This window comes from Peromyscus maniculatus, chromosome 11 (assembly GCF_049852395.1).
Source record: "Peromyscus maniculatus bairdii isolate BWxNUB_F1_BW_parent chromosome 11, HU_Pman_BW_mat_3.1, whole genome shotgun sequence".
NCBI lineage: Eukaryota > Metazoa > Chordata > Mammalia > Rodentia > Cricetidae > Peromyscus > Peromyscus maniculatus.
Window position 1 is genome coordinate 25,550,848 of NC_134862.1, and position 21,835 is coordinate 25,572,682.

The window sequence follows — 21,835 nt, forward strand, 5'->3', positions numbered from 1 at the left end:
GGCTCTCTCCTTCTTTAAACTCAAGTATGTTGTTAAAAGGAAAATGCAAACTCCCTGTATCATGCCAGAATAAAAGAGCCATCTTTTGCTATGGGACAGGACAAAAGCCAAATTAATTAAGGAACTATTCTATTACTAATCTCAACTCTTTGATTCTATTCACATTCTTTAAACTTTTCTTAAAGTATAAATTTTATATCAAAATTTACAAGATTAATATATATATATATTCATTTTAAACTTTGTTAAGATATGAATGGTCATATAGAGTACTAACTAGTTCTAGAAAAAAGGCTTCAATTAGCTGCATTTATATTTCTTTGTGTTTGAGTCTCTTATCAGTTTTCTGCAGGAAATCATGTCTAGGCCTAACATCAACTGAAGTCTCCAGGAAGAAGATGGGGCCCCACAACAACAACAATTACACGTGGACAATAATAACATCACTAAGCTGACAAACATCATCTACAGATCAGCGTTGAACTACAAAGTGCTCAGAGCAATTTTGAGAGGGCTAGCTGAAATGATCAGTCTCAAAGACTACTTGAATAAGGACTTGAGATAAACCCTGAACTTTGGCATTATTAACAGACTGGATAATGAAGGATGTAGTTACCTTTCCTAGAATTTGACAATTAATCTAAAATTTTTCTTTTCAGAATAAAGATACCTTCGCCCATACACAGCAGGAAGCAATTTTAAGAAGACGACTCCCACATTCCCAAAGAGGTGGTGTGCAGCGGGAGGTTTTTTGGTCTTTTTAATGGGTTTTGGGTCTGGGATAATTTTCATTGTTTAGGGGGGTTGGTTACAAGTGGTTGTCAAGGGTTAGGAAAAAGACTAAGCAAAGGAGATTAAATTTCAGGTTCTTGTTTAACAATAAAGAAAAGAAACAGACAATTACTAGTTTTAAATACTTTACACTGGATTGTATTGTTTTATATTGTATACAATTTATATATATTGAAATTGATATTGTTAGAAAATGCTATATGTATATTTCTAATTGTACTTATACCATTCATTTCACAATGTAATGCAATTTTCTGATCCTTGAATGTTATTATTACCAACTATTAGGATATAAAGAAATGAAAGTTAGTAGTTAGACATTACAATAGAACTTGTAGTCATATTAGCTATGTTTTCAAGATTGAGCAGATATATTTTAGAGAGACAGGTCATCTTCAAACCCTTCCGAGATCTACAGAATATGGCATTTAAAATGTTTTAATAACTTAGAAAATTTTTCTTTTTTGAGACATGTCGGCTCCTGGCAGTACCAATCTACTTCAGAGAAAATATGGACATTGAAGAAACTGCATGTGGAGTTAACTTTCATTGTGGCAAAAGTTAGCCACTGGACAACAAAGTATCCTCGAATCAACAGGACAAAATGGACAGACATGACATGAAACAAAGGACTACTGATTCTTGCCAAAACAAGTGTGGTTATGGCTTTATCAAAAGGCATCTTCTGAGGCCAGGACAATATGGCACCATCCCTGAAGTAGCCTTCATGATCCAGAAAAGTTACAGTGCCCTTTCCTTAGAAGGCAGCTGAACAGGCAGTAGGTTGATGGCTTCTGATGTGCAATGGATCAGCAGCTGAAACAATTAATCTTGAAGAGTAACTAAGCTCATGCCGCTCAATAGTAGACTGGCATTTAATAGAGGGATGTAGAGATGAACAGGATGCTGAGATAAAGCCATATATACACAGCCAAGAAGAATGAACAGCTGAATTAAAAAAAAATCAACAATTTCCAGAATTTAAAATCCTGAATCATGACATGACACTAGTGGAATTCAGGTGTTTCTGGTACATGGACTGCTCTCACCCAATGTGAGGTTGAATTGTTGACCTTGTGTATATCCTACTTTACAAATGAGTCTGTCAGATGAGCTAAGCCTATAGGCTGAAGATGATGCCCCAACACTGTGGAGAAACCTCAGGTGACTGTCCAGGCAGCTGGCTGTTTCTGTCAACTCACAATTTTTCAGAAGTTGCTTGCATGCACTTCCTGTTTTTATTTTTGTTAGGTAATATTATTTCCTTCTTGGATCTCTGAGGGAGTTGAAGATTAGTTAGTTATAGTTGAAGATTTTTAGTCATAGTTGAAGACTAGTTAGAATAGAAAGTGAATTAGGTACATATTGGACTTATCAAAATAGGATAGATAATGGAATTATTTTCTCTGATTTGTCAAATACAAATGGACTAGACATCGTTTAGGTATTTGTTACTTGTATATATTATATATAGTTATTGTACTTTTGTATATAGTTTTTCTTATGTTAGTTATAACCTTTTACCTTTTTTCTTTTTATTAAAATAGAAAAGGGGAAATATGGTGATATTTTAATTGTACTGAAATGTGATTTTATTTGTATGTTAATAAATAAAGTTACCAGGGGGTCAGAGCTATTAGAGCCATAGCAAAAGCTGGGCATTGGTGGTGCATGTCTTTAATCCCAGCACTTGATAGGCAGAGCTAGGTAGATCTCTGTGTGTTCAAGGATACAGCCAGCATTGGAGACACATGCCTTTAATCTCAATACCATAGAAGACCTGGAGGGCTGTACAACAGTGACAAGGCAGTCATGTATTTGGTTTTACATCCAATTAGAAGGCAGAACAGAATGTCTATATAAAGACAAAAAGGCAGGAAGTAGCTCTCTTTGGGAAAAGTCTCTTGGCTTAAGAGCTTAGCTGCAGGAGGCAGGTAAGGCTCTTCGCTCTGATCTCTTGGCTTTCATCTTTGCATTGGCTCTGTGTTTCTTATTTAATAAGACAGTTGGTTACATCTACAAGGGAGAGCTTAGACTTGCCTCAACTTGATAAGCCATGCTTGTTGACTCCCATTGAAGGCCTTACCTTTTCTGAGAAGAGGATGTGGGGCAGAAATGTGGTAGGAGGAGGGAACAGGAGGAGAGGAGGAAGGAGAAATTGTGATTTGTATGTAAAATAAAAAAATAATAATAATAAATCATGGCCAAGAAAAAAGACTTCCAGTGGAGGGATTGGGATCTCAATCTATCCACCAAATTTTCAACCTACAAGTTGGCCTATGTACAAGATGTGTTCAAGTAAAGATAGTGCAGAATTGTGGGAGTGACCAACCAATGACTGACCAAACTTTAAAACCCATGACCCAGAGGCAGCCTAGCCCAGAGACTTAGGATAGGTCTGGCAGAAAAAAAAATGTCAATGTAATGATTCCAAATTATATTCTGCTATACTTTTAGATTGATGCTTAGTCTCAACTGTCATCCGAGAGGCTGCAACCAGCAACTGATGGAAACAGAGGCATAAACCCACAGTCTAACATTAGGTAGGAGTGAATTATGCAAAAAATGTGGAGGAAGGCTTGAAGAAGTCAGTGAGGTCAAGGAAAACAAAAGAAAACATAGAGCACAAATTAACCTGTGCTCATAGTGTCTCACAGAGTCTGAACAGTCATTTAGGGATCCTGAATGTGACTGACCTAGGCCTTCTGCATATATGTTACAGAGGTGCAACTTGGTCTTCTTGTTGGACTAGATGTTGATGTATTTGTTGCTTGTATATTATATATAGTTATTGCAGTTATTTTATATAGTTTTTCTTATATTAGTTATAACTTTTTAATTTTTATTAGACAAAAAATGGGAAACATGGTGATATTTTATTTGTGCTTTAATAAATAAAGCTTGCCTGGAGATGAGAAGAAAAAGTCAGCAATTATAAATAAACACAGAAGTCAGGCAATGGTAGTGCACACCTTTAATACTATCACTTGGCAGGGAGGTATATGTTTGGTTCTTTGTGAGTTCAAGGCCACACTGGGAACAGAGCCAGATATGGTGGAATATGCCTTATTTCAACACTAGTTAACCATGGAAGTCTGGAGGTCTGGATAGACAGACAGGAAGTGACAGATCTGGGAAGGAAGAGGAAGTGATGTAGCTGGACAGAGAGGGCAAATCAGATGGCAGAACAGCAAGACATACATAGCCGTGAGTAGACAGGAAGTATCTCAGTTTTTGGAAGCTGTGGGCTTCATGAGGTGAGGTTTGCTGGTGGCTCTTCCTATTCCTCTGATCTCTCTCAGGGTTTAGCTCCAATTTCTGGCTCCTTTTTTTTTTATTTAATAAGATTGTTTAGCAATCCGTCTACATTAGACTCATAACAGTGGAGTTCAGGCTTTCTCTGACACTGTTGCCTTTTTTTGGATGCTATTCCTCATTCACTACAGCCTTGTACAGCCTTAATAAGAGAGGAGATACCCTAGTCTCACTGAAACTTGATACTTGATATACCATGGCTGTCTGATATTCATGTGAGGCACACCTTTTTCTTAAGAGAAACAGGAGGAAGAGTGGATGGAGGGTGATGGAGGAGACAGTGAGAAAAGAGGAGTAAGAGGAGACTTTGATCGTTATGTAAAAATAAAGAAACAAGACACTACATGGTAAATAGCAACCCACTAATTAGTTTACTTGTCTCAAATAAACATAAAACATACACACAGTACAACATTCCTTGCCTTTACATTGAATTAACATTTGACATTTAATTCATGAGAAACTTTCTCATAAATGCTAATTTAACTATTAAGTCTTCCTGTTTATCTACTGAATCTTTACAACCATCATAAAATATTTTTTGTGAAAATACAATATTAGAAGTAGTATATGTTGTCTTCTAGGTGATATTGGACATTGTACCAGGTGTTCAAGAGGAAGGTACAGTTTTGTTCTCTTTGGGAACTGTACTTGTTGATTAAATTCTTTCATTTTTTATTATAGAATTATAATAAGATTATTGTACAGTATTAGAAGGCAATATGTACAGTACATATAAAATTTCATATGAATTGCCATGTTTGAGGTAATGTTAATAATTGCTTAACTATAAAGCTAAGTGAATTTTGAAGATTGGAATAAACATTAATGGCAGAATCAATAATAGACTTTCTAAACATATTAAAAAGATTTTGTAGGCATTAGATATAATCTCATGTACGGAAATTGTAACTCTGTCAATGTGTGTTACTTTAAATTTATCATCACCCACGAGTTTTATGCATAACCTAATGATTCCGGCCTAACTCTTAATTTTATCATCTGCAACAGAATCTCATTGGCTTGTGATGCCTCATACCACAGAGAGTATTTTATTGTCTAATAATGATAGGAGGCATCCAAACACAAAAAATATAAAAAAGTGATAAAATTTTATATACACACTAATCATAAGGAATGTAGCAAATTGTAACCAGGACAAGATAAAATTGAATTGTATATTTATTACTGGACACTTAATTAGACACATGTGCTACAGTTTATTTTAGTGATGACTGCTGAGAGTCAAACCATGGATTTCATTATGACTCATTTATTTTAATATGTAAGTATTATCTTGGTTTTACACTTTTAAGTATGCAATTAAAATATTTCCTGCATATTGGAGAAATATAAATTGTGTTATGAAACAACTGTTTTGTATTTTCATATAAGGCATAACTCATCCAGGCTTGCCTAGTACTCTTGGTGTAGATGATGCTGGTCTTGAATTAATAGAGGTCTATATACCTGTGGCTCCTGAGTGCTAGGTTTAAAGTTTTGGACCACAACATGCAATCTTGAAGCAGCTACTTTAACATATAGATTTATTCATCTAGATTTTATTGAGATATTTACTTGTACGGTTTTCAACTCTAAAGTAGTGCATATTATATAAAACTTTGTTTAACTGGGATTTACATTAATTATTTTTCTAACAATGAAACAGTAAAAAGATATAATAAATGATTAAGTAATGAGATTCATTAGAGAAGCAATTATTTCTTCAGAACTCTGCATCTACATTCATACTGGGACACAATTTCATTAATGGGAAGACTTTCATCTACTGGTAAGTCTTCAATAAATACATTGTATTATTTATATTTGAGGTATAATTCCTTAACATCCCAGAAATTATAAGGAGCATTGGGAAGCAGCTTCTGTTTCCCACTTCTTACCTTAATTGTGTAGTGTTTTCAGTCACTTTGTTTTTCTGATCATTGCTACCTACAAATAAGTCAGTGGTTGTATTTATGAATTGCATATTTGACACCTTTGCCTTTAAAACTTGGACACTATATCATTTTAGTACGTTAAACTCTGTTTAATGAAGCTGGTGATATATACAGAAGAAATAGAATAGCAATTAATCAAAACCCATTCATTAGAACTTATATGTAAACTTTTAAGATTCTGGGAATCAAGTTTTCAAATGTACCAAACAAAAAAGAAATGTTATTTTCTGACAAGTAATTATAATTATTAATATTTGTTTATATTTGCATTTGAATTTATCTTTTTTATCACATATATGCTAATACATTATGATCTATTCTATAAAATTAATGGTAACTATTATTGAAAATAACTATGTACTTTTTCAAAATCAGTAAACACACAATTCAAGATATTCTTTTCACTATAATAGAATTCATTATATATATTTTATTTACATTTCAAAGATGAAAAACTACTATAGTCATTCTTTCTTTCATTTTTTTGGTTTTTCAACATAGGGTTTCTCTGTGTAGTTTTGGTGCCTGTCCTGAATCTCACTCTGTAGATGTGCCAAGCCTCAAAGACACAGAAATCTACCTGGCTCTGCCTCCCGTGTGCTGGGGTTAAAGGCATATGCCAACACTGCACAACTGTTATAGTCGTTCTTAAGGAATAAAGTCAACATAGTTTCATTCACAAATCCTGTTATATTTTAATAATAAAATAATCATGATGATATTGTATTTAACAACAAATGCTTGCTAGTTTTGAAACTGAAGTACTGGGATATTTCCTGCAATAAAAGATTTGATAGATTCTATTTATTTCATTGAGCACCTAGAAATAGGGGTAAAGAAGATTTCACTACTAGCCATCTTGCTTACTGTAAGGAGAAAGACAAAGATCAAACTTTAAAGGCTTTTGCTTTCCAATGTCCATTATGTTTGTACACATATATAAATGGTCATAGGGTTGCAACAAGAATTCTCATTCAGTGTAGGAAAACCATAAATGTTTATTCATTATTTTTGTCGATCATATAGTGTGACCTAATTTATCAAAACAACATTTTTGAATAATTTATATAAAATAAATGACATGAATCTATGTTGCCAACAAGGATTGGCTTAAAAGGGCTTTTCTCTGAAACTATGACTTAGATAAGTAAAGAACATTTACTGACTGAAAGAGAGGTACAAAATCTATTTTAAATAATATTTTATTTTGTGTGAATGACATTTTAGCATTTTGCTCCCACATATGCTTATGAAATAATTGAGTACCTGTTGCCTCTGCAGGCAAGCAGAGGCTATGGAAATATCTAGAAGTAAATTTACAGAGTTGTATGATGTCATATGTGGGTTTATGGCATCAAAAATGTTCCCCTGAAAGAACAGCCATTTTTATTAACAGCTGAGCTATCCCTCTAGTCGCACACAGTCTGTTTTCATTATCCTCTTTCTCTTTAATGTAACATTTTGTATGAAAACTGACTGCCATCATTAAAAGGGAAGACAATTAAAATAAGTTGTTATTCAGGTCAATCGCAAAGATATAAAAATGAAGATACAACTTCAACAACAAAACATTTCAGGATAATTATTGACTAATTACTTGCAATTAATAATCCCTTGGGTCACTGTGTGTCTTCATGCACTTTCATGGAGTCTCCCTTATATTTACATTGGCCACCTCTCAAATGGATCTCATGTTTTGTGCAGCATTTTCATACACACATGCATAATTCTGTCTAGTTATTCAGTCATTTCTCCTCAATAACTCTGTATCTTTTAGGCTTATACACCTTGTATTTTTTTTATAGAAGGAAGAAAATAACTTTGCAGTCCAGTTGAACAAATGAACACACACACACACACACACACACACACACACACACACACACACACACACAGAGTTTTATCTCAATTGAACTTGTCCAAGCTTGAAAGAAACTACTCCAAATGTAGATGCAATCTAGAAAACCCAACATTGTATAGAAAGAGTGAGTGTTTGATACACACAATGTATGAAAGAATAAAAGCATCACATTTTGTCTTAGAAGTATATGCAATTTTGGATCAGTAAGTCATATATTATTAACTAAATAGTCCAGTAGATAATGTATATATTGTGAATTTGTTAAAGCAATCTATGTCAAATTTTAGTTCAAAGTGCAGATACAAATAAAAGTTGGCAACTGATTCTAACACAACAAACACATTTAAGAAAGACAAACTAAAGTTCTGGCAGTGACTGATGTTTAAATTCAATTAAAAAAAAAGAATTTTGAAGCATGGCTCTTGTAAAATGTTAACATGCAGCCTGAGAGCAATTGCCACCAACAGATAATGAATATAAAGATGAGTGTGAGGGAGAATTAACAATGTATTTGCAGAAAAGAATTCACAAAATGTGGTAATGATATACTTAGGAAAGCAAATTAAATTTCATATTATCTTACTAGTTGATTTCTTTACTACAGGTGAAATGTAACAGATATAAATTAATGCTTCAAAAGGAAATCATTGGTAAAAGATCAAAACAATGAGAAAACTTCAATAGTAGCCAGCTTCATAAAAACTGCTGTCCATTCCTCATCGTTTTTATTTGGACTCCATTTAAGTCTGAACACCGATTAATGCACAAAGTATCTACTGTATCCCACAGATTAACTACATAGTTTGCAAATTAACTTTAAGATGAAAATGAACAAAGAAACATGTAGTCACCAAATGTGTTGTTGTTTTTTGTCAGCCTGACACAAGTCCACACTTGTGAGAAGATGGATTCTAAATTAACAAAATTACTCCATGAGAGTGCCCTGTAGGCAAGTGGTACCTCCACTCAGAAGGTTGTCAAGTGTACATTTAAAAGAATGAAGTAAGTTGTGAGAAGCAAACTAGAAGCAAGCAAGTACTGCTCCATGGCCTCTGTTTCAATTCACACTAAGTCCCTGCTCTACTTTGAGTTCCTGCTATGGCTTCCTTCAGTGATGGAACTATAAGATTGAATAATCTTTTCCTCCACATATTACTGTTACTTTTCCTCATGGTGTTTTATTACAGAAATAGAAACTCTAGGACAGCACAAACCTCATAACTAAAACTGTGTTATTATTGACTGTGTGTTACTAGTTAATAGTGTTATTCTGTAACACTATTAACTAAACATTAAATCATTGCCTATAGGCTTCCTAATTCTGTAAGATGCTGTTCATTTTATTTCTCTTCTTCCCCATATAAAGTGTTAGACCATTTTCCAAGTTCTATTATTTATATCAAATTTCACAGAAAAATCAAAAGAAAACAACCACTCAGCTGATTCTTTAGGAAGCCATCAGATTCCATGAATTTTCTTCATGTGTCCAGGATCCAGGGAAACTCTTTTCATCTAAGAACTGTTTGACAACAGTTACATTGCTTTTCTGGTGTTCCCTAAATATGCCACTACACTATAATCTAATTAATTACACTCAAATCATTCATGTACTTTCTTTGTGTATGTGCTTGTGTACATGCCTATGATGTGTGTATTTTGCATATCATGAATTCACTCACACATGCAATTATGGTCACTCTCCTATGGAGATCTTCTTCCAGAATACATGACTGGTTTATTTATACCATTTTTTCCCTCTCAAAAAACTGACCCACATCTCTAGACAAATAATGACCCTCATACTTCACCCATATTTAATATCCATCATAAACTAATTATAAGCATGCTTATTTAAAATTAGTTTTTTGAGGGGGTTGTATGTTTAACTTATATAAGTACCAAATTCTAGAAAAGAATTACTAAAAATCCATTATGATTCTCTTTTTACTTTTAAACAAAATATTCTAAGTACATGATAATACCATAAATTACATAAGTAGAGAAAAAGACCAAAGAAGGAAAACATGGGGAGAACAAAAAAAAAAATGAAAGAAGACAAGGAATCTGTTTGCTATCAAAACAACAAATTTAAAGGAGTCTAAAAATATTTTAACAAAATTTGTTTTTGACACATTATGTCAAATATGTATCATTTATGTTGTAAGTATATTCTATCATAGAACAATATTATCTCATATTCAAATCAGAATGACACCCCTAATTTATAATTGGTATGTTAAAAGAAAAAAATCAGGAAAAGTGCAATGGGAAATATATTATACACTCAATGGAAAATGATTTCAAATTTTAATAAATAAATTTCAAATTATGTTAGCATGTTTTAAAATAATCATGACTAAATAAATTATCATTTTAAAAAGATTTTTAAATTAAATTTGACTGTAATTGTGCTATCCAAATTTTGTCAGACTTAATAAGAGAATTTTTATATTCATAAATTCCCTTTGCTTCAAAATTATTTTTGATCTCCAAAGTAGTTGATAACTTTTTCCCATTGAAACCCATCTCTTATTCATTCAATGCATTCATGACTTTAATGGCAACAATGTTGAATAGGAACTTGAAATGAGCAAAGATGCCGGTAAATGTTTAAGCACCTTTTTTTAAAAAAAATATTCCTTGTTCTTTATGGCTGTAGCAGTTTTTATTATACAAATTATTTCCTTTAACTCGTTATGCATATCTTATAGAATTTATTAATCCACTGAATATAATCATCTAAACTTTTTAAACATAATTTGAAGGCTTATAGAAAAATTGCTTTGCAGTACAGGGTGACAAATGATAAAAATATAAATTTTAGCTCAATTCTACTTGAATGTTCAAGTTTGAAATTAAATTCATTTCAGATATTAATGAAACTAAGAAAAAACAGCATAATATATACAGAAGTCTGTATTTCATACATACAGCGTATCCAACAATAAAACCATCACATTATATGACAGAAGTACAAACAATTTTGAAGCAGTAATAAAGTACTAATTAAATAGAGTTCACTAGAAAAAAGTTTATAGTTTTTCTTCTAATTTTACTTTAAAAAATAGTATTATATTACATGATTCTGCAAATATTTTACTTAAAAATTTTTTCACAGGAAAGGTTAATATGGAAACTAAACCAACGTTCTACCAAACGTATACTCAAACATTTTAATCTTGTCATTGTTAATAAAGCACTGATGTAAATTGCTATGCAATACCTTCTGGAGACATCTCCGGTACAGTGGCTTCATAGGGTTCATATAGGAACTTCGGTTCATTGTCATTGATATCCGAGACTCTGACGACAAACTCAGACTCAGGTTCCACAGCCTTTCCAGTGCTGGTGTCTATTACCTGGGCTCTCAGCATGTAGAGGGATTGTTCCTCTCTATCGAGCTTCCGAATGGCAAATATGTCACCTGTTCGTTCATCAATGCTGAAGCTTCCCGCTCCAGTCCCCAGTAGATTGTACTGGAAAGAGCTGTTTCCATTGTCTAAATCAGATCTTAGCTGCAAGTAAAGACAGACAACTGTATTTCTGGATATATACAAATTCAACTTGGTATTCATAATTTTCATATATTTTAATGTTTCAAGTGAATAAATCTACATCATTCTTTTTTAAATTATTATCATTGGTTTTTTGAGACAGAGTTTTTCTGTGTAGTCCTGCATGTATTTTAACTGACTCTGTAGAATCAGCTGGCTTTGAATTTAGGGATCCACCTGCCTCTTTCCCTAGTGCTGAGATTAAATACATGAACTACCCCCACCCACTTTATAATTCTTTATCATGTCAACTGAGGTAAAATATTATCATATGTATAACCATGTCAGTAATGGAGAGGTTCCTGATTTCCAGTATAATGAAGTAGTAAGATTTTATTATTTTAAACAAATAAGTCTAATTAGTTTAGACTTATTTATAATTAGACTAATTATGATTAGTCTACAATTACATTATTCATAATTAATCTGATTGTAATTTAATATTATTTATAATTAGAATAATTAAACTTATTGGACTTAAAAATAATTCTAATTAGTTTAGACTAATGAGTTTAGGATTTTCAGCCTGGAGAGATGGCTCAGTGGTTGAGAGCCCTGCCTGCTCTTCCAGAGGACCGGGTTCAAATCCCAGAATCCACAAGGTAGCTCACAACTGTCTGTAACTCCAGTTCCAGGGGATTCAATGACTTCTGGCATTCATAGCCACCATATATGCATGTGTTACAAATACATTCATGCAGACAAATGTTTATACACATCACTAAAAATACACTAAGTATATAACATGCAGAACCTGTCATTTATGTGTCGTAGCCACGTATATGATTGCCTGCAGGTATCTTAGGGAAAAAAAGACCAGAAAAATTTAATTTGTGTCTAGCACATACAGGCACATATAGGAAGGTTTATAATATTTGTGGTTGAATCCATATATATATGGATTCAACCACAAATATTATATATATATACTTTGTAGCTAGGATAGATAAAGTGTTCATGGATTCTGAGAACCAGGCTAACATGTCACTCTCCCAAATAGTCTAAAAACAGTAAGTGAATTCTGAGGTATTTACCCTTTGTACCTAATTAAATTTTGCTGCCATCTAACTGCAGGTAACTTATTTTGATACATCTATTTAGAGCAAGAGAGTTACAGAGAAGGGCATGCTATTGTAATTACTTTTGTTTAAATCAATTCAAATAATAATAATAAAAAATATAGAGATTGGAGCAGTTCTGTCTCATGCTGGGGGATGTTCTGTATTGCAAATGTGTTGCTCTGATTGGTTAGTAAATAAAACACTGATTGGCCAATAGTCAGGCAGGAGGAAGTATAGGCGGGACAAGGAGGAGAAGAATTCTGGGAAGTGGAAGGCTGAGTAAGAGTCACTGCCAGTCACCACCAGGACAAGCAGCATGTGAAGATGCCGGTAAGGCAAGGTATAGATTTATAGAAATGGATTAATTTAAGCTATAAGAACAGTTAGCAAGAAGCCTGCCATGGTTATACAGTTTATAAGTCTCTGTGTTTTCTTGGTTGGGTCTGAGCGGCTGTGGGACTGGGGGGTGAGAGAGATTTGTCCTGACTGTGGGCCAGGCAAAAAAAAACTCTAGCTACAGTCTCATTAAGGAAAAAAAATTTAAATATTGTTCTCAAAGTGAAAACAAACTTTTTTTTTTTGGATTTGAACTACACTAATTAAATGATGTGTGTAGGCCTCTGAAATTCCTGAGCTGGTAAAAGAAATGGAATTAATATGCTTAGTTAAAAATGAGTGAACATAAGTCAACAGTTACTTAGCATAGCAGCATATCAAGCTGAGTACTGCTGATAAATGGCATTTGACTCTGTGGCTGCTTTGATCCATTTCCACAAATAACATAATTACATTTCTTAATGATGATAAATGGATATAACACATTCATGAAAAGACAGAAATAGAAGTTTAAAAACTGGACTTTCCTCTTCAAGTTTTGAGTTGTGTTTCAAATTCAAATTTATTATTGTGCCCATGTTTGGTAATTTCTAATAGCTCCCTTAAATATGTGTAAATCACCAGACTTTCCTAACCCATTCACATCACATCTTTATATAGCCATCTATTGTAATTATTCCAGAAAATAAGTACCCGTCCAACATATTGTCTCGTATCCATTTCCTCTGGTACAACAAATTGGTTCCACACCCAGCCACGCTTAGCTCTTCCAGGAAACGGGGCTTCTTTCTGAGCTCTCCCAGCTGGCAAGTTCTCTGCAACTTTAAGGCAATACCCAAGGAGAGGAATCACCAACATCCAACGTTTCAGGAAACAGCAATTCATTGTTGTGTTTATTTGGATTCTAAGCATTATTCTGCAGAAAAAAAGGAATGATGTAAACAAAATGCATTTGTTTCTCAATACCCCCTTATAATCTTAAGTATCCTGTATATTCCTAAAACACAGAAAACAGAACAAAAATTGACATTAAAAAATATTTTCTCACATAATTACTATAGACAGGTTATAACATTTGCAGCTGGGAATAAGGGAATAAAAAGACATTCAATTTATCTTCCAATTAAGCTAGTTAATTGTATTTTGTAGCTCAGCAATGATCTTATTTGTAATGTTCTGAATTTCAGCGCAAGCACCATTTGTTTTAAACTGCCCTCATAAATCTGCCAGAAGGTTGCAGTATTCCTTTAACAATCTCTTTGATTGACAGCTGACATTGAGATAGATCCAATTTTATTATAATTTAACTGGCTTACTTCCTTCTTTATTTCTATCTCAGGAAAACTCCAGCTAACAGATTAATGCAACAATCAAGCCAGGAGATGAAAAAATATCTCTTCCTTTCACATCATAGAAATAAGATTTACCTTACAATTTTTCATTATGATATTATGACAAATAAATGCAATTCAAAATAAAATTCCAACCTGAGAGATTTAAAAATTAGTGAGACTGGTGTTACAAAGCACTTTGACTAAAAAGTCAATACAAAGTTCTTTACTCTTTGAAAGTTAAATAATTAGTGTTTGTAAAGATGGCTCTGTCGTTGAAAATGGAATAATGAGGGGAAAAAAGCACTCTTATCACATCAAATAAATGACATTATTAGAGAACAAATATAAGCTGATGGATCACAGGAAATATGTAAATTGAAAAATGGATATGAATGCTATTGTCCATTAACTACTAAAACACTCCAGCCTATTTCCACTACTCAGGACCCCATAAGCCTGAGGCCACTCTCTCCACCTCTGACAGGGCGGCCACTCTCACCTTCCCTACATCTGCACAACATCTGCACAGTGCTTTCAGTGAATATTTTGTATTTGTCACCTGATGGATATTTGGTTGTCCTAAAGTCTTATTCTGTTATTCTGAATTTTTAGTGAAATTTAACTTTTGTTTTACTCTTAAAATTGATAAATTATGATACAAAAATTAGCTTCATTCACTTTTTTCATTAAGAAAAGTACTACAGTGAATCCTTTTAAGAATTTAACAAGATAATGATTAGAAAAGTCACAGCCTCTCAGGTTAGAAGCTTTTTGGCATGGTCTTGCTGTAAATACTCTAAATTTATTTTTGAACACTTTCAGAGAGAATATTTATATCTTTGGCTCTTGTTAAGAAGGGTTGTTACAAAACAATTAATTAAGAAAGAATACAGGGATTCTGTGATTCGTCTGTAGTCCTTTCAAGAAGCTGTGTTATTGTTATGCATTTACTTAATGAAGGTCAGCAAAAAAAAAAAAATTCAGCTTAGGGTAAAGTAGGATGAATTTCATCCTTAGATTTAAGTTTCAAATTTTGTGCTGCATTTTGTTGAAAATCATGTGTGTGTGTGTGTGTGTGTGTGTGTGTGTGTGTGTGTTAGAGATCCAACCAAGAAATCTTGTGCTTCATAAATAATTGAATTGCAACTACTGAGCTTCAATCTGGTTCCTAGCTTAATGGTTAATACATAGACAGACAGACAGATGATAAATAGGTACAATAGCTCTGATAGAACGAATAAGTATAAGTAAGTGGTAAATATGATTTGAACACAAGAATTACATTTTGTGTAACTTGAAAAATCACCACCACGGTTAATATGAAAGTAAAAGTGTCATATTTAAGTAAAACTTTTTTCTGTTAAGTCTATATTTTTATACTTTCTGTAAATTTAATTTTTATTTTATTATTTATAGCATTCAAAGTGGTGAGTGTGGGGGGGGGTGGGGGGGGGTGGGGGGGGTGGGTGTGTTTGTGTGCGTGTGCATGCACATACCACAGCACACATGGGAAGTCATTGAAAATTTTTGGAGTTAATTCTCTTCTTCAATGATGGGTTTTAGGAATCAAATCATGCAATCAAGCTTCACGTCAAGTCCTTCTGCCTGTGAAGCCATTTTGCCATCATCTATTTATCATTACCTGCAACGAACAATTTAAAAGAATGAAGCTAATTTTTGTATCATAATTTATCAATTTTAAGAGTAAAACAAAAGTTAAATTTCACTAAAAATTCAGAATAACAGAATAAGACTTTAGGACAACCAAATATCCATCAGGTGATAAATACAAAATATTCAAGCATTTTTGAATCATGATTTAAATATGTTTGCATGAACAGTTCGTTAATGCTTCTCTGTCTTCTTTTAGCATCTTCTTTTGCTATTTTGACATTAGTTTTCTTCACACTTGTGTGATGAACAAAGATTAATTCAGTCTATGGTTTTTCCCATATTCTAAATTTCAATAGCTGTGACCTCTGCCATGATTTGATATATTTCTTTACCATGCATATTTCATAAAATACCAGAGGCTTGAATAAATGCCACTTAATGTTTTTCAAAAATAATCAGGATGAATTAGGTCAGTCTCAAAAAGAAAACAGCATTTTTTTCCATTTGTAGGGGTAAGATGTTACAGACAAATAACTTGACGTACTAATACAGCACTACCTAGGGGAAAGTAAGTAATAGAAACAGAGAGTGGAAGTAAGGGAATGTATTGTGTTGGTGGGGAATATACTCAAAGCTCATTATATATTTGCACAAAAATATCTTCATATAGACCTGATTATAAAATATGAAGCTTTTAGCATATAAGAAAATGCTAAAAGGGCTGAGAGTTGCAAACGCCAAGAATGGCTTTGCATAGTAAATGGAATAGAACAGCTCTGAACTATAGCTTACTTTTCCTGGTTTGGTCTGACAGAATGATTGAATGCTTTTGTACAAAAATCAGAGCCTTAAAAACAAGGATTTGGTGAGATTGTAAAATGGTGTGCCACTTTGGCAAAACAGTTTGGTGGTTGGTCAAAATGCAAAACATTGTTACTCTGTTACTCAACAATTCTACCCTTAGGAATATATCCTCAAACTACTGAAAATGTGCACCTATGAAACATGTACATGAAGGTTTACAGCAGTGTGTTGCTAATAGTAAAAAAGTTAAAACAACTCAAATAGCTATCAAATACTGGAGACAAATAAAATGTGGCTTATTCATTCAATAGAATATTATTAAGACATAAAAATGAATGAGAAACTGACAGATTAAATGACTTTGGTGAACCTTCATAATTTCATTTGTAGATCTTTCCATTTCTAATTTATAAATACATTTGGGGTTATAAATTATAAATGTACTGCCTCCTGTCAACATTGTATACTTCTATTTGATGATTTCTGTGTCAAACATTATATGGAAATGTTTCCAAGTATTTTCTGTATTAACTGTGAATGAATAGAACAAAATAAATTGCCTGTGATGGAAAAAAATAAAAATAAATAAATAAATAAAAAAAAAAAAAGAAAAAAAAAAAAAAAAAGAAAATGCTGATAGTATGATTCTAACATTTTTACAAATACTGTGAACAGATATTTGCTGGTCTGACCACCTGTTCCAAATGCCTGGCAGTCACTTTCCAAAATTCCACATAGAGGCTTACCTTAATTCTAAATGCTAGAATAATAGCTCAGGCTTGTTACTAGCCAACTCTTAACTTTAGATGAACCCATTTCCATTAATCTACATATTGCCATGTGGCTCATGGTTTTACCTGTCCATTAGCATGTCTTGTTTCCTGGGTGGCTGGCTGATGTCTGTGCTGACTCTGCCCTTTTTCTTCCTGCCATTCTGAGGGGCTTTCCCACTTACTGTCCACCCAGCTACTGCCCTGTCAGCTTTGTAATCAATCAATGAGATCAATATATTTTCACAGTGTAGAAAAGGATTGTTTCACAGAAATAATATTTTTGTTTTCTAAGATTTCTACATCATTGTATGTTCTACATTTACAATGAATTATTTACTTATGACCTATTTAGTAAATTTTGAAATAACATTGTCTAGGAAATTCTTAAATAATGATTCCTCCAAAATATATATTAATCTCCAAGTAAACATTATATCCAATGACACAACACCACAATCCTCACAGTACCAAACAAGGGTGGCGACTGGGGTATGTAAGTGATGGAAGCCTCAAGATGTCATACAATAGAAAGTACAGAATATCTGCTGTGATTTAATTGCTATGAATTTTATAACAGTAATAAACAGTTCATTATGGAGAACATTAATAAAACAGGTTCAGGCCAAAAAGGAAAATTACCTTTAACATACATATCCTCTATAAATAAATTAAAATAAATGTCTCAGTAAACAATTATCTTTTGACTTGTAGACAGAAGTTAGGCTAATCTTACTAAAGTCCATTAATAAAGCTCACACTACCAAGTTTTTCATTAAAACAAAAAGACCATTTTAGTATATAAGTATGTTTTAATGAAATCAAACATGTGGAAAATAATCATTGAAAAGAGGAAGTAATTACAGGTTAATCAGAACAAATATATATGATTAATAACTGCCAATTGTTATTTGTGAAGAGTTCAGAGAAAAAAATCTATAATAAAAACAATAAAAAACAAATGGGGAAACTTTATTTACCTGAGTGACTACATTATGAAAACAGTAATCCCAGCACTCGGGAGGCAGAGGCAGGTGGATCTTTGTGAGTTCAAGGCCAGCCTGGGCTACAGAGCGAGTTCCAGGACAGGCTCCAAAACTACACAGAGAAACCCTGTCTCAAAACAAAACAAAACAAAACAGAAAAAAAAAAAAAACCACTTGCCGGGCGGTGGTGGCGCACGCCTTTAATCCCAGCACTCGGGAGGCAGAGCCAGGCGGATCTCTGTGAGTTCGAGGCCAGCCTGGGCTACCAAGTGAGCTCCAGGAAAGGCGCAAAGCTACACAGAGAAACCCTGTCTCAAAAAACCAAAAAAAAAAAAAAAAAAAAAAAAAAATATAAACCCATATAAAGTAATTAGTTTAGTATGTCATCAGAGGAAAGAGCCTCAGTTGAGGAAATGTCTCCTTAAAATCTAGCAGTAAGGTACTTTTTCATTTAGTGATCAATGGGGGAAGGCCCAATCTATGTTGTAAGGTACCATTTCTGGGCTGGTGTTTTTGGATTCTATAAGAAAGCAAATGGAGCAACCCATGGGAAGCAAGCAAGTAAGCAGCAGTCCTCCATGGCCTCTGCACCAGCTTATGCCTCTGGGAACCTCCTCTATTGAGTTACTGCCCTTACTTCCTTCAGCGATGAACAGCCAGACTGAAGTGTAAGCCTAAAAAACTCTTTACTCCCCAACATACTTTTTGGCCATGATCTTTCATTACAGCCATAGAAACCCTCACAAAGACACAATGACAGAGAAATATTAGGTATCAGGTTAAATGAAACAATGGTCTCTTTACAAGCATTCTGTATAAATCTGTTATTTGTGCAACAGTGTTTTTGTTCTAAGATACACAGCAAACCAGAAGCCAGAATTCTTTTTTTTTCTTTTTTGTTTTTTGTTTTGTTTTTTGAGACAGGGTTTTTCTATGTAGCTTTGCAGCTTTCCTGGGACTCACTTGGTAGACCAGGCTGGCCTCGAACTCATGGAGATCTGCCTGCCTCTGCCTCCTGAGAAGCCAGAATTCTTAAGGATGCTGGCATAAAGGAAGAGACAAACATGTGAAGTATTTGCTTCTCAAGTAATTTGGAGATAAAGGGACAAAGGAACATAAGGTATGAGAGCATAAGGGAACAGGATGGTTGAGTTTGCACAGGGATGGAGTGGGAGAGAAGTAAAAGAGATGCCATAAACGAGGGAGACGTCATGGGATAGGGGGAAACAGGGTGCTAGGGAAGTTCCCAGGAATCTACAAGGATGGCCCCAGCCTAGACCACTAGCAATAATGGAGATGGTGCCTGAACTGGCTTACCTCAGTAATCAGATCAGTGAGTACCCTAACTGTCATCATAGAGCCTTTCTCCAGTAACTGATGGAAGCAGATGCAGAGATCCATAGCCAAACAGCAGGCAGAGCTCTAGGAGTTCAGTCAAAGAGAAAGAAGAGTATTCTATGAGCAAGGGGCATCAAGATCATGATGGGGAAAACCAGAGACAACCAAACCAAACTAGTGGGAACTCATGAAATTTAGACCAACAGCTGTGGAACCTCCATGAGACTGGACTAGGCCCTCTGCATAATTGCATAATCGAGACAGTTGTGTAACTTGATCTGCTTAAGGGCACCCCTGGTAATAGGATCAGGATCCGTCCCTGGTGCATGCACTGGCTTTTGGAGCCCACTGCCTATGTTGGGACACTTCACACAGTCTTGAGGCAGGGGGAGGGGCTTTGAGCTGCTTCTCCTGAGTGCACCTCCCCATGGGAGGCCTTATCTTTTTGCAGAAAGAAACAGGGGTGGTTTTTGGAGGGAAGCTGGAGGGATGGAAGGAGGGAAGAGGGAGATCTGTGATTGGTATGTAAAATGAATAAAAAAAATCTAAATAAAAAAAAAACAATTCAAGCAGTGAGATGTCTAAGAATGACTAGTTCAGCCAAAGAACAATTCATGTAAGACAAATGGTAAAACAGATAAGTGTTGTTTACAGGGAAATATTGATTTTACACATCCTCATGAAATCTCAATTAGATATTGGTATAAAACTAACTCTAATGTAAATTTATCTTACCTAGAATAGCACAGATACTACTATAAAAGCAAAGGAAATATGCAAAAATTATCATTTTATTTACAGACTTCTAACACTGCCATTACCTTCATAGTATCCTAGTTATATCATAACTAGAAAAGAACTTAATGGGAAAAAAATAGAAAAACAAATGCAACATATAGTTCAATATATATGTAAATGAGCAACTAAGGGTTTCTGGTTTTATTTGCTTTTGCTTTTGCTTTTTCCCTCTTTTTATTCATTTTTATATAACAGAGCTTAAATCTATAAACCAGGTTCACCCTGAACTTGACTTCATCCTGTCTCAGTCTCTAGCATGCTAGGATTATAGGAAAATGCAACTAGCAACTGAATTATAATACATAACCAATGGGCAACTGATTAATAACAGAGATTCAAAAGGAAAATTGTTTATAACAGGGATGCAAAAATGGAAACTGATTTACTACAGGGATTCAAGAGGCAACAAGTCAGCAGAGGAAAAGTGAAGTTGGAGGCAAAAGCTTTAAGTTAACTTGAGACCAAACCAAAACTAAACAAAAGAACTCTGGTGTAGTCACATCTTTATTAGCCAAGGGGAGTAACATATATTTACAGTATACAAAGGGATTATTCCACAACATCCTGGTGCATATTTTGTCACATAAAATGACCAGTAATGACAAATTTAAAAAAATCATTATTTAATTGAATGATTCATTTTTTCTCCTAGATATGGTTTCTCTGTCTGTCCCAGACCTCATTCTGTAAACCAGGCAGGCCTCAAACTCAGAGTCTGCCTCTTCCCACCCAGCTGCATGATGTTTGGAAACATGAAAAGCATATCTGTTAAACCTGATAGATTAAAATTTGTCCAAATTGAAAATTTTATTTTCTAATAATACTGTTTTTCAGAATGGAAGTCCAACAATCTGTTTCAAACTTAATAGATTAAAGTGACACAGCTTATTATCTGTAAATTCTGTGGGTCAGAATTTCAAAATGGGCTTCACTGGACCAAAAATGAAGACTTGACAGGACTGTGCCAACCCTCATGGTTCTGGAAAGTAACCCCTTCCTTAAATCTTCTAATTCCAAAGCTATTTTCAGCTGATTGATTTCTGTCTCTCATGAGTATGTTCAAGGCCCCAGAACAGCATCGGCAGATCTCTCTTGGATCAATCTACATGTGCATTGCCTTCTGATATTATGTAAAATTTCCCTCTGTCTTCTTTCAGTAAAATATCTTATTGCGTTTCATTTTCCTATTTCAGCATTCTTAAAAAATCTTCTCTTGTACCACAATGGCAATAATCATGGAATCGAGGAATTATGACCTCAATAATTTTGACCACCACTATAGAACCTATAAGAAACACCAATAATAAAACAGAA

General features: G+C 34.0%; 1 protein-coding gene across 3 annotated transcripts in view; it reads right to left on the bottom strand.

The window, feature by feature from the left end:
- Cdh19 (cadherin 19) overlaps positions 1-21,835 on the bottom strand; it is a 139,547-nt gene that overhangs the window by 99,235 nt on the left and 18,477 nt on the right. For 2 of the 3 annotated variants that reach the window (XM_076547210.1, XM_042257950.2), the window contains exons 2-3: positions 13,571-13,793; positions 11,150-11,441 (exon numbers count right to left, since the gene is read on the bottom strand). In XM_076547210.1, coding sequence (XP_076403325.1) covers positions 11,150-11,441; positions 13,571-13,789 — 511 coding nt within the window. In that variant the 5' untranslated portion in view covers positions 13,790-13,793. Of the gene's footprint in view, positions 1-11,149; positions 11,442-13,570; positions 13,794-15,707; positions 15,826-21,835 lie in introns of those variants that run through there. The other variant, XM_042257951.2, reaches the window with a different exon arrangement.